Genomic DNA, 13,719 nt, shown 5'->3' on the forward strand with positions numbered 1-13,719 from the left:
AATGAAGAGGGAACGTTCAGCTCAAAGGCAATAATGTATATTCTGGGGGCATTAATGAGTTTCTCAGTGAATTAGGGAGGATTTGGGATTGGGGGGGAAGTATGGGAACTACCCTCTGCTTCTCACCTGTCCAAGCTAACAACAGCAGAAGATGGGAGGAAACCTTCCAGTACATCCCCATCAGAGGACTACTCAATCCATCCAGAGACAGTGATGTGTTCACGTGGACTTGTTGTGGAAGGCCAGATTTTCGAAATTACGACATACCAACAGCATCAATTTCTAAGGTAAATGCGATCTTCCAAAACAACCTTTGGTTAAAAAGGTCAGCATTAAACAGTACTACATTGAGAAAGATGGTTTGGTTTGCAGAAAATGGACTGGACAGAGACCGATAATAAGAAGAATTAGCATTGGCCCATGTACACACATGTATACACTGATATAAAATTCACCTTCAGATTGTAATTGCCATTAGACTTTTCAAAATACTTTTTCATTCTGCCATCCTTTAATGGTAACAGTTCTTGAATATATCAGTCTTAGCATGCTGGAGTTATCAGGAGTGGTCAAATACCGTAAATGGACAAGATATATCTTTCATACCAATGAGTGCAGGGAGTCAAGTTGCCTCAATTTCCAACCTGTGGTTTGTCCAGCCCTTCAGAGTGGACCTCCAATATAGGCAGAATCTAAATAAAAGTTATCCATGATTTTGACAGTGAATTTAATTACATAAGTCCAGAGTCTTACCATGCTTCCTAAGGTTAAATTCTTCAAGCACTTCCTTTATATGTCATTTGGGGACAGTTTTTATCATCTTTTTTCCATTTTTAAAGGTATGGAATGTGTTTCTGGTGAAATTTTGAACAGTATTATCTCTGCTGTTTCTTACTGCTCTTGAAACATATTTTTTATCTTGAAAGAATTTTGCCTTTTGTAATGCATCTTCTTTAAGGGCTGCTTTGTGTGGTCCAGGAACAAAGCTATACAACAAAAGAAGAAAAACATTATAGAAGATAGATGCCATTTCAACTTTAATAGACTCTATATTAATCTTTCTTCCTAAATTAATTGTTGCACCCATTTCTTATTGCATCCTTCCTTCAGGTAATTTCATGAAGATGACTAAACTGGGCATTATGAAACAGGGCAGATGGATCAGAAGTTGGTAAGACATCTTATCAAAGTGTGCAAAAGTGTAATTTCAACAGCAAATTACATGTAGGAGTTGAAGGTCAGCGACAGAGCTGAGACTATAACCCAAATCTTTTGATGCTAAGAGTCCAATGTTTGCAGCCTAGAAGAGGTCAATGGGAAAATTAGGGGGACATATGTAGTACTTTCTACAATAAAGACTTTTTTTAAAAAAAAGAGTCCAATGTTACTTCCATTGAACTAGGTTTTTATTCAGGACACTATGAAGAATCATCAAGATGGAATAAGAAAAGTGAGATGATAGCCTGGATGGTGTGGCTCAGTGGTTGAGTCGACCTATGAACCAAGAGGTCATGATTTGATTCCTGGTCAGGGCACCATGCCTGAGTTTCGGGTTTGAACTCCAGTAGGGGGCATGCAGGAGGCAGCCGATCAATGATTCACTCTCATCATTGATATTTATATCTCTCTCCTCCTCTCTTCCTCTCTAAAACAAATAAGAATATATTTTGAAAAAAGAATTGTTAAAAGAAAGTGAAATGATAAATGTTATGCTTTTGGAAGCACATGGAGTCAGGTAGTCTGGAGCAGGTTGGACAGTTAAGGTACGAGGAACCTGGCATATAAGCTTTGCATAAATATTTTTCGGGTGAATGTGTGACAGCCTGGTGGCATAAGAAGAGAAGGCTTATCAATACCTATAAACCTTAGCAATTAGCTGGGTTGTGGTCCAGAGAAGATTCAAGAGAACTCCAAATGTGGAGACCAGGGAAATAGTGTCAATATTCACTATGATCTATTTCTTCATTTGGATTTTTCGGTTTTCACCAGCTAGAAATCTGATTTCTCTCACAAGAAGATCAATATTTAGAAAACAAATATGTGAAAAATACAGAATTTTAAATTAAGTTCACTTCTTTCACACATACCACATACCTTCTTCCATCTATAATGATAGCTAGGGGTGAAGGAGACATCAAACCAGCAAGAAAACCATTCCATCCATGTTACACAGACCCTGAAGCCTCCATGCATTATATACTATATGTCTGGGCTTCTAAACTCATGTCCCAAAGTGTGTCTCAGTTCACTTCCATCAATGCTATCAGGAACGTACTAAATTGATCACCAAAGGTCCAGTTACCAAGAACTGCAGTCCTGGCTAAATTTCCGTACAAATACAGTTTCCTCACATTTTTGCTCTTCTCTGTATTTCTTATCAAATTCCAGACTAAACCTGAACTCAGATTCCCCAAAGTCCTAATTGTCTATATGCACCAAGCATGGCTCCACTGGTCATGGAGACTGCATTAGTTTGAGTCTGTAATAGTTTTCATGGCTTATACTTATCTGTACTGGTCTCTTCCTTCCCTCCCCCCCGTTCCCTTCTCTTCCCCTGGGATACTTTTCATGGTAAGTTTAGTTGTCTTTGTCATAGTCCTCCCTTTGTTAAGAAAAAGTTGTTAGTAATTGGTAGCTGCTTCTTTGGCATAGCATTACCCCTCTCAGATATTTAATATTTTCAAAAGGGTTGAACATTATAAATACCACATCTCCGAATTCCTATTTTTTTTTCACTCTGTTGTATATAGGAGCTTCTATTGGACTAGAGGCCCGATTCACGAAATTTGTGCAAGGGGCTCGGCCCTCGCAGGCCCAGCTGCCTCAGCCAGCCCTTGCAGCCCGGGCTTTATCTGGAAGGTGATCTGGATGGTCGTTCTGCTGTTCGGTCTATCTAGCATATTAGCTCTTTATTATATAGGATAAGCATTTGATCAGAATCATTTGATTACCTTGTCTGGGAATCATAAAGATTTTATATAGTTCTCCTGCTCTGTGTTGCTCAGATACTTCTTTGCTGATTGGTAACTTCAACACTAGGTAGTCAAGACAAAACAGCCAATTCATCTTGCAACCTGTGCCCGCCTCCAGCAAAGCTGGATAGAATGAGTTGGAAGGGATTGACTGTAGATCTCAGTTCTCTGTGATCGCAGATTCCTCATCTACACAGATAATCAGGCCTCAGCCATACTGCATTTACTAGTCGACTGGGTTCATTGGAGTAGAAAATGCAGACAAGATTGCTTCTATTTCGAGAATCCTTTTTATGTTAACATACATTTTGTGTCCAACAAACATACGTTGGAAAGCAGAATTACAACAGATGTATTATTCATATGGCATTGGTGACTGTCCATTTTTACAATTCAGCTGTTCTGGCTCAGGTCTGTCAACGCTTTCAAGTCTGGCCAAGTGCTTCCCTGGCTGACTGGATCAATATGCAGGCGGTTCTCTGGCTTTTACTGTCTCTGAGCAGATCTGAGTGCTTACAAAGAGGCTGCCCTGCAATCTCGCCCCCACTGGCCATCTGTGTCCTTGCTTGATTGCGTTCGGGTTCAGTTCCTTTCTTTTTCCATCTGATAAGAACCAGCTTCCACCTGTATTTCTTTAAATCTCACAGCAGAATGATCTAATTCTTATGCAGGTCATTCTGAGGCCTCTTGCCTAGCAGGCACTCTCATCTTCCTCAATCTGTGCTCAGTTCTGCCTCACTTCCCTTGAAAGGCTCAGTCAGGAAGTTTCAGGAGCAGCTATGTGCCTTGTTACCTTTGATTATAGTCTTTGGTCACTTGGAGGAGGCCTCGCATGTGCCAGCCTAACACACCATCAGGGAGCTCCCCGAGGGAGGTATGGGCTTCATGTCTCAATTTCTGATGCCCCAGTCAGTTCCTAGCATTTCACCATTTTGGATACAAAGGGGAAGCTGAACCTCCAGGTATATCTAAGGCAAAGGGGAGAGAGGGAAATACACTTCCCTTCCAAAAGCACTGTGAATACTGGCCTTGACTCATATTGTTCTTCAAACAACACGAGCTGGGAGTCGTTTCCAAAAATGCCTTTGAATTTGCATAAGCTGACTATTGCGTTTGCCTTCGCAGTTGTGGCCCGATGCATTTTGTGTGGAGCCCAATGCAAACGCGAGGCCCTTCCCACACTCCCAGGCACCTGCAGCAGGGGGAGCCCTGCTCTTGGTGGACTGAGAGCACAGGCATGTTCCAGGCCTGACTTCAGGAAGCATTTGCTGCTGGACAGTTCCCTGCCTCGCAGCCAGGCGAGAGGCGCCAATCCAGGCAGGGGCTTCCTCATTTCCTTCTGGAGCTGTGGCTTCTGGATTGGGAGGGCCTCTCTGGTCCTGACCACCACACAGAAATGCACACTCTGCACAACAAAAGTTGGCACATTGTCGGAGGCTCTTGCCTACGTGTGATTCCCAGCGGCTGGTGCACACACTTGACTTCAGTCCCACGTGGGCAGGTGTGTGTGTTAGTACCACTGTGTGTGTGATTTACCACTGAAACAAACCCTCTTCCAACTACTTGATTTAAATTATTTCTAATTGTTAAAAAATGTAAGTAATATTCCTGCAGGCAAAAAAATATGATAGGTTTATTATTAAGTTTTACAAGAATGAAATTTTGCCTTTGTTGATACTTTTTAAAATATCTTAATTAAAAATATTAAGTCCTACTTTATTCCTACTTTTTGGGTATATTCTCTTTTTTTTCCTATAATATCTTAAGAAGAGTGTTTAGCTCAATAACTCTTAGAGTTTAAAAAATTTCCCTAACATAATAAAGACTATCAACTGTCTTAAATTATAAATTCTGAGGCGTCCCACAAGTTTTGACATGTAACTTTTTATTATACAATTCTAAGTATGTTTGCATTTTCATTATAATTTTTTGTCCCATTATTTAGATTGTGGTTTTGACTTAAAAAATGTATGTGCTTAAAAAATATAGCTCAGTTGGTTAGAGCTTTGTCCTGATGTACCATCCCCTGTCAGGGCACATACCAGAACCAACCAATGAGTATATAAATAAGTGGAGCAACAAATTAATGTTTCTTCCTCTCTCCATCTCTCAAATCAAGAAATAAAAAATTTAAAAATATTGTTTCTATTAATTTCTAGCTTAATTGCATTGTGATCGGACCATTTGGATTGATGGCACCAATTCTTACAGGTGTGTTGACGCTTGATAAGTTAAAAAACTGCACAACAAACACTTGTAAACTCTACTTTGATTCAACAGCTGTAAATGCCCCATGTGTTGTTCAGAAGAATGTCTCATTTTTCTGTGCAGGGTTCCAGATGAGTCTATTAATCAAGTTTGTTACTTATGATTAAATCTTTTACTACTTTACTGATTTTTGTCTGCTTCACCTCTCAATATTGAGACTGGTATACTGAAATCTCCAACTCTGATGACAGTTCTATGGCAATTTCTCTGTGTAGCTTTTCAATTTTCACTTTGTATATTTTAAGATTTTATTACCCTCTTATAAATTTAGGATTGAACACTGTCATCACGTACTAACTCTATTCCCACAAAATGGTTTCATTTAAAAGTAAATTTTATCTGATATTAACATAGCTATTCCAACTTTCTTTTTAAAACATCTGCCTGGTATATTTTTCCCCCTTAATGTTACTTTGCACTTTTCCATTTCTTATTTGGTAGCTGTGTCTCTTGAAAACAGTTATAGCTGGGTTTTATTTAGTTTCTTAAATCAATCTCTGCTTCTTTAGCCTATGTACTTTTTTTTTTTTTTTTGGTTACTGATATATTTAAATGGATTCAATTCTGCTGTCTTCCTTTTCCTGCTTACTTGTTAAAAGTATTTATTATGTTGTTTGTTTTAAATAACAAAAGATTTTATTGCTTAAAGTATTTTCTCATGCTTAGGTAATTAATACATAAATAACATTTATACATCTTAGTACAATTGTTTTAAGTGTTTTTTAAAAATATGTTTTTTATTGTTGATAGTATTACAGATATCTCCCATTTACAACTATTTCTTTCTATTAAACTCACAAGGTGCCAAATGTCTTATTTCCAAAGTTTTGTTAACAAGTACAGCCATTTTGTAACCCCACAAATTAGATATTTAAAAATACATTTATTTAGACTTATCTAAATATTGACAAATTTTTATCATTCACTCTTCTTGCATCTCAGCCTTTCCTTCTGCGGTCATTTTTATTTTCCTTGAAGTACGTATTTCAGAAGTTCCTTTAGCAAAGGTCTCTTTGTGGTGAACTATTGTTCTTTGTTTACTCAAGTTGTCTTTGATTTATCATCATTTTTGAAACACAGTTTTTCTAAGTTGACAAAAATGTCCTCCCAGTGCTTTCAAGGTTCTCAGTAGCACTGTCACTTCCACTGTTGCTACTGATAACTCAGCTGCCAGCCTGATTGTAGTTTCTGTGCACTGAGCTTTCCGGCTGCTTTGTTTTCTTGTCATGGTGTTCTGCACTCCCCTACCCCATGCCTAATTGTTTTCCTTTTATTTATTCTGTCTGTTACACCTTGTCTTTCCTTCATCTTTTAATTCACCTTTCATAATTTCTTTTTTTTTTTAAATATATTTTATTGATTTTTTACAGAGAGGAAGGGAGAGAGAGATACAGAGTTAGAAACATCGATGGGAGAGAAACATCGATCAGCCGCCTCCTGCACACTCCTACTGGGGATGTGCCCGCAACCCAGGTACATGCCCTTGACCGGAATCGAACCCGGGACCTTTCAGTCCGCAGGCCGACGCTCTATCCACTGAGCCAAACCGGTTTCGGCGACCTTTCATAATTTCTTGAAAGTGATCATCTCTTCGTATCTTTCAATATTCTCTCATTTGTTATTTCTATTTTATCTTTCTAGAAGCCCAATTTGATAGGTTAGTCTTTTCATTTTGTATTGCCTATAAATTATATTTATCTTCTCTGCATTCTGAGTAATTTCCTCATCTACATTTTCCAGTTCATTGTTTTTCTTCAGATGTGTCCATTAGTCTCCTGTATTCATCCATTGAGCTTTACAAGTTATTTTTTTATTTTACAGATTGTCAAATGCACAGAATATTGGGAAGAACAGAATCATGAATAAATACCTTTATACCTTTCACCTAGATGATTCTTCAACTTTTCCCATCTTGCTACTCTGTGTGTATATACACACACGTATATCTATATACACACATATATGCATACACACATCCTACTTCCTCTTCGGAAAACCACCTGATGCAGCCATCATGCATGTTACTCTTAAATACTTTAGCACACCTGTCTCAAAGGCAAAGCCATTCTTATACTAACATGATACCATTACCAGATAGAAGGAAAGCCACATGAATCAATAATATCATCCAGCATATTGTTCACACTCAACTTCCCCAACTGTCGCCCAAATGTCATTTGTATGAGCTTTTCCTTTTGAAGTAGGATCAAATCAAGATTTACATTATTACATTTGACTATTATGTCTCTTTAGTCTCCCCCTCCCGGAGCAGTAAGTCCCCCACATCTCTGCAGTTCTTGACACTGAAACCTATGAAGATTACAGGCCAGCTTTCTGAAGAATATTCCACATTCTGGAACTGCCCAGTGGTTTCCTCAGGATTAGACTTGGCTCAAACACTTCCAGCAGGAACCTCACAAAGGTGGTGTCTCCTGCATCATCTCGGGAGGCACATAATGTCAGACCTTGGTTAAAGTGGGTGCTGCCTGATCGTACTGCCAGATCTCACCACATTAAGGCACACTTCCTGCTTTGTATTACTAACTAAGTAACATGGGAGTGGTTCCCGAGACTGTGTAATTAGCCTGCTCCCCCACAACCTGTCACCCCTGATCCTTGCCGACTCAGTTATGACATTTGGGATTACAAATTGGTGGTTTTCTAATTCTACCATTTCTTCTACATTATCTGGCATATTTCTATAAAGAAGAGCTTTTCCTCCCTCCTCCCTTTTTGGGTCCCTCTACAGAGTTGTGGATTTAAAAAAAATCAGTGTTTTCATCCATTATCATCATTATTCTTTTTGATATTCAAATTTTCCCAAATTGGGCCAGTGAAAATCCTTTCAGATAGCTCGTTTGTCCTTTTGATATGTTGCTGTTAGTTTTTGACTATTTTCTTGCTTTCTGGCATAACAAATATTCCAGGCTCACACTGCACTTTCCCCTCTGCAGCCTAGAATTAGCTGTTGCTCCAAAAAACCCTAGTTCCTTTTAGTAAGGAATGCTGTTTAGAAACCAAGGTCTAGCCATTAGTTATGCTTACTGCCGCTGGGGAGTCCCATTGACTGTTTTATTTCAACAATTAGATTTTCCACTTAAAAAACTTTGTTGTTTTTCAAATCAACCTGGTCCCTTTTGATGATCTCTTATCCCCTCAGATTGTATTTTCATATGGTTTAGCAATAGATTTTATCCAAATAGGATGGAGTAGGAGGAGGAGGAAGAAAGGGAGGGGGAGGTAGGAGGGTGCCTCCATTTATCAAGTGATGCCAAGCAGATAATACCTTTGCAACTGCTGTGGGGGCTGCTTCAGGTTTGCGGAGCTGAGTCTGTTGCACTTTGTTTTGAAGTTTATCGGTGGATATTTGTTGAGTGCACCTAGGAAGAGAACAATTTGTGATGAGTCTCTTATGCATGGCTATTAACATTATAGCAAAATGTTCTACATGCAAAGTGTCACATCACAGTTTTCAACATTCACCAAAGGAAGATACCGATTAGGGCTGGCACATAAGATAGGAGTGGATTTCTCAGAGGAGTCTCTAAAACTGGGGTTTAAAAATACATCTCTGGCCCTAGTTGGTTTGGCTCAGTGGATAGAGCATTGGCCTGAGGACTGAATAGTCCTAGGTTCGATTCCGGTCAAAGGCACATGCCCAGGTTACAGGCTTGATCCCCAGTAGGAGGTGTGCAGGAGGCAGCCAATCAATGACTCTCTCATCATTGGTGTTTCTCTCTCTCCCTTCCTCTCTGAAATAAATAAAAAAAATAGGAATACATCCCTGCCAAATTTACAGGTGGAGAATTCGACTTACTTTTCAATAAAAGTAAAAGCTTCTAAAGTTGGTCAAACATTAGAGGAGCTATCCTGAGCCAGACCTAAGAGTCTGGCTTCTAATTGATACGAATTAATCAGAAGTTATTTTCAGGGGGTGGGGTGGGGTGGGGGGGTTTAAAACACTTATGTAATACCTTAATCAATAAAGGAAAAAAAACCCAGTTATTTTCATTTGCTTCTTTGAAATAACAAAATGCAAAGGGAAAACAATATTCCCTCTCTGGTCTCTGTATCATTGACAACAACAGAAACAATAGCGCCATCTTGGGTTTAATTCAGTAGTGGCTCATTTCATTCGGAAGTATATTAATTTCTCAGGATAATAAAGCACGCCTCTTACCACATCATTTAAATATTTTAAAACCATTTTAACCTTAAAAAATGTATTATTTATTTCCTTGAAGCATCAAATTGAACATATTTGTTAAAAACAGTTAAATCTCTTCCTGTTGACGCAGGGTCATCCTACGCAGCATGTTGTCTGGGCTGCGAGGCGGCACTCTTGTAGAATGGGCTGCGGCTGCTGGGCTGGATTGCCCCAGACTGTGACGTTTCCCTTATTGTGCGCCTGAATTTTAATAGTTTATCTGTCTTAACTCTAAGCATCAGGTAGTTTGCCAGCCATTTTGTTCCTCTTAGAAAATGTGTTGATGCTGATGTGGACAGCGTTAGTAACCAACTCTATCACAGCAGTGTGTTAAATAAGAGTCACAACCTGGAGAGGGCGCTGGGCTAGAATTAGGGAAGGCAGGGACCATGCCTGGTTTTGTCACCTTCGATACTCTGCACCTGAACAGTGAGTGGCTCACACGTAACATGTGCATGTTAATGTTGAGTGGGCGAGTGTGGGTCTGTGTGCCTGCTATGGAATTAAGTATGCAGGCTTGAATATGATTATGTCAGAGCCTTCTTCAGCTTCTTGTCCTTTTACAGCTAGATTTTAAAATTGAAGATCTCTAGATACTTAATTTCTAGAAAAGTGGTTTATAACACTGTCATGGTTATAGTTTTCCAAAAAGCACTTTCCCTATCTCACCTACTCCCAAGTCATTCTTAAAACGTCTCTTTCCCTTTCTCTGGTGGTGGTAGGTGTCATTTATCTAATCATATACAGGCATACCTCGTTTATTATGCTTCACAGATTTTGTTTATTTTATAAACTAAAGGCAAGGCCTTCCACCAGCAGAAAGATTATGATAAACATAAATATAGCTTTATTGCTATAGTCTGGAACCAAACCCGCAATATCTCTGAGGTATGCCTGTAGTGTGACTCATCACCATGAAACACCTCTTAAGAATTTGGGAGGTCTGGGGAAGGAAATTCCATCTTAAACTTCCTTTGAGCTTTTTGCCTCATACAAAGTGTTTCTTCATTTAGTTTCTCAGAGCCTTTAAAGATGTTCTTTTGTTTTACCCTTGCAAGTGCCTTCAGGTTACTTCTTTCAGCATGACTCCTACCCCCATTTTTTCTAGCTCCTCTTTCTAGTTCCTGTTCCAGATCACACCCACATCGATTTCACTCTGGGAGCTTTCTGCTCCCACATCAGTGTTTCTCAAACCACATGCGCACGTGGATCACCTGGGGGATCTTGATAAAAGGCAGACCCTGGCTCAGAATGTCTAGAATGGGGCCCGGGATTCTGCATTTTCCACAGGCTCCCAGGTGATCTGACACTGTTGGTCCTAGACTCACACTTGAATGGCAGCGTCCCATCAACAATTGCTCAAGGCTTCTCAGACCTCACCTGTGCTGACTGGTTGGTGTCTTTGCAGCCTTAATGGCTCTCAACATATCATGCCAGTGACAAGTTTGGGATTATAATCAGAATGTCCCTATGCAAGGTGCTCTTTTGCCTGTATGTTCACTTTTATCTATCTGAATTCCAAAGGCTCATTTACCATGAAAACATTCAGAAATTCAACCAAGGGCTTTTCAACCTCTGGAATCACTCATGATCAGGACATGGCTTCTTTTTATGCATCCTATTGCACTCGAAATGAACTGCAAACTTTCAAGGCAAGCTCATTCCAAGAAATACAGCCATGATTTTAAAAATATTTTTTAGTCATGGATGGAACTGGAGAGCATTATGCTAAGTGAAATAAGCCAGTCAATAAAGGAAAAATACCACATGATCTCACTCATTCATGGACAATAGAGACCATTATAAACTTTTGAACAATAATAGATACAGAGGCAGAGCTGCCTCAAACAGATTGTTGAACTGTAGCGGGAAGGCCGGGGAGGGTTGGGGGGCAGGAGGTAGGGGGGTAAGAGATCAACTAAAGGACTTGTATGCATGCATATAAGCATAACCAATGGACATAAGACACTGGGTGATAGGGGAGGCTAGGGGACTGTCTAGGGCGGGGGGATAAAATGGATACATATGTAATACCCTTTGTAATACTTTAAGCAATTAAAAAAAAAATAAAAATATTTTTTATGGGCACCAGTTGCACTAATTACTGGCATAAAAAGTCATTAACAAGGCTGAGAAAGTTTGGCAAGGATGTATCTTTCATTCTGACAGGTACAAATGGTATCTCCTCATACTTCAAATTCTGCCTTTTGAACTTATAAAAGCCAAGCCAAGAACTGTTGAATTTTTCTGTGGCTCTCTTTTCTGTTGTGTTAACGGATGACACTTTCTATCAAAGGGCAAGCATGTTCATGTCACATGACAAAAGGGCTTCTACTTTATAGCTACAGTCCAGCCCGAGGCTCCGCACCCCCAGACTCTATTGCCCCATGCAGGCAAAATACACGAGCAGCTGCTTGCTATGATTGTTTCTCCATAGGAACCAGAGACATAAGAAAGATGAGTCAGAAAATGAAGAGCTTAGGGACCAGAGGCTCCCTCCCTCCACCATTCATCATTACGTGTTTTCCTTTCTGACCCTGCAGTGCCCTTGAAGACATGCACGAAGCTTCCAAAAATCCATGTCAGCTTGTAAACACTTTGTACCAAGTGCACTCTAAGCATGCAAGGAAGAACGGATTTTATGACTTACGCCTGACTGAATTTATAAAGGACTTCACAAACTTCACACCGTATCTGTGGTCAGGTTTATGAATTCGACCAAGCTGGACCAAATGGTGATCCAGAGGGTGGCTGGCTAGATCTTCCAGCTCCTTGTCATTCCAAGTAGGGCCAAAGGAAAACACAAACAGGGCATAACCTTGACATTTGGCTTTCAGAGATTCTTTCTTTAAGGTCTCTCTGTCCAGGTGACTAGTTTCCCCAGCAGATATCACAAATATGACCTTGTTTCTTCTCAGGTTCGGCGCACTTAAGAAGATATTGTCCAGAGTCCACTGTAAGGCATGGCCGATGAAAGCATCTCCATTTAGCTGCTGAACCGATTCTTCCACGTGCCTCTTCATGCGGTGTCTGCTGTTGTAGGTGGTCAGGTTGAACTCCGTCCTAACGGGGCTCTTCCGAGTGTTGGGTAGGAAGTTGGGGGGAGCATGGCTTAACAGGGCGACCCGGTCTCCAGTGACAGAGGTCTCGGGCTCTGGGGTGATTTCAAAGTGATCTAACAGCGCTCCCAGGAAGTCTCTCATGTCTTCAAATTCCGCACTTCCCACGTGTCGGGAGGCATCCAGCAGGAAAGCCGCATCCATGTAATTCTGCACGGGGGGTGGTCTGGCTTGATCGCAAGAAGCATCTGGCTTGCAGACATCTGCAGACCAAAAGGCAGCTAAGGTTACTGAACAGAAATGGACAGAACAGGAAAGACAGCATCTCACAGATTTCAACATTTGCAAACTGTATGACCTTTGATCTTAAAATAGTTACTAAGTGACTTTGACATCAACACTAGGAAGATTCCCTAGTACATGGTTTGCATCTGTATCCTAAAGTGCAGATTTTATACCCAGCCTGGGTCTTAATTCCATTCACTAACACTACCTGATTTTTTAAATTTTTATTGTTGACCCTATTTCAGATGTCCCTCATTTTCCCCACCTTGGCCCACTTCCACCTAACCCCTTCCCCCCCTCCCCTGGCTTTTACCACACTGTTGTCTGTGTCCATGGGCTATGCATATATATTCTTTGGCTAATCTCTTCACCTTCTTGTATCCAGTCCCCCAACCTCCCTTCCCTCTGATATTTGTCAGCCTGTTCCATGTATCCGTGACTTTTAAAACTTAAGCTGTTTTCAACAGGAGTTTCTTCTTAGCTGTTTTTTAAGTTTATAAAGATCAGAGTGAACAATTTATCTCACACTTTTAAGAGTATACTGGCCCAGTCTGTTGGAGCGTCAGCCCATACACCAAAAGGTTGCAGGTTCGATTCCTGGTCAGGGCTCAATCCCCGGTCTGGGCGTGTACAGGAGGCAACCATTTGATGTTTCTCACATCAATGTATCTCGCTCTCTAAAAAATCAATAAACATCCTTGGGTGAGGATTAAAGAAAAAAAAGAGTATACTGTATTATGACATAAAATGATCTATCTACTTGACTATATTCAGGTTAAACCAATGACCTTTATCCTTATGCTCACACTGTTCTATGAAAAGGAATCTGTTTAAAAGGTGGAGTGAAGAAAGCAATGAATCTTCTATTTCAATTTGAATAAAGGGTTATAATTCGGTGTCTATCTGTGTAGAGACATTAAGGACAAAG

At 40.1% G+C, this 13,719-nt stretch overlaps 1 protein-coding gene across 1 annotated transcript in view; it reads right to left on the reverse strand.

Annotated features, from left to right (window-relative positions):
- Positions 1–796: 796 nt before the first annotated feature.
- Positions 797–13,719, reverse strand: part of COL6A6 (collagen type VI alpha 6 chain) — a 98,610-nt gene continuing 85,687 nt past the window's right edge. The window contains exons 35-37 of the mRNA XM_059663990.1: positions 12,098–12,769; positions 8,527–8,620; positions 797–986 (exon numbers count right to left, since the gene is read on the reverse strand). Coding sequence (XP_059519973.1) covers positions 797–986; positions 8,527–8,620; positions 12,098–12,769 — 956 coding nt within the window. The remainder of the gene's footprint in view (positions 987–8,526; positions 8,621–12,097; positions 12,770–13,719) is intronic.

This window comes from Myotis daubentonii, chromosome 14 (genome assembly GCF_963259705.1).
Source record: "Myotis daubentonii chromosome 14, mMyoDau2.1, whole genome shotgun sequence".
Lineage (NCBI taxonomy): Eukaryota > Metazoa > Chordata > Mammalia > Chiroptera > Vespertilionidae > Myotis > Myotis daubentonii.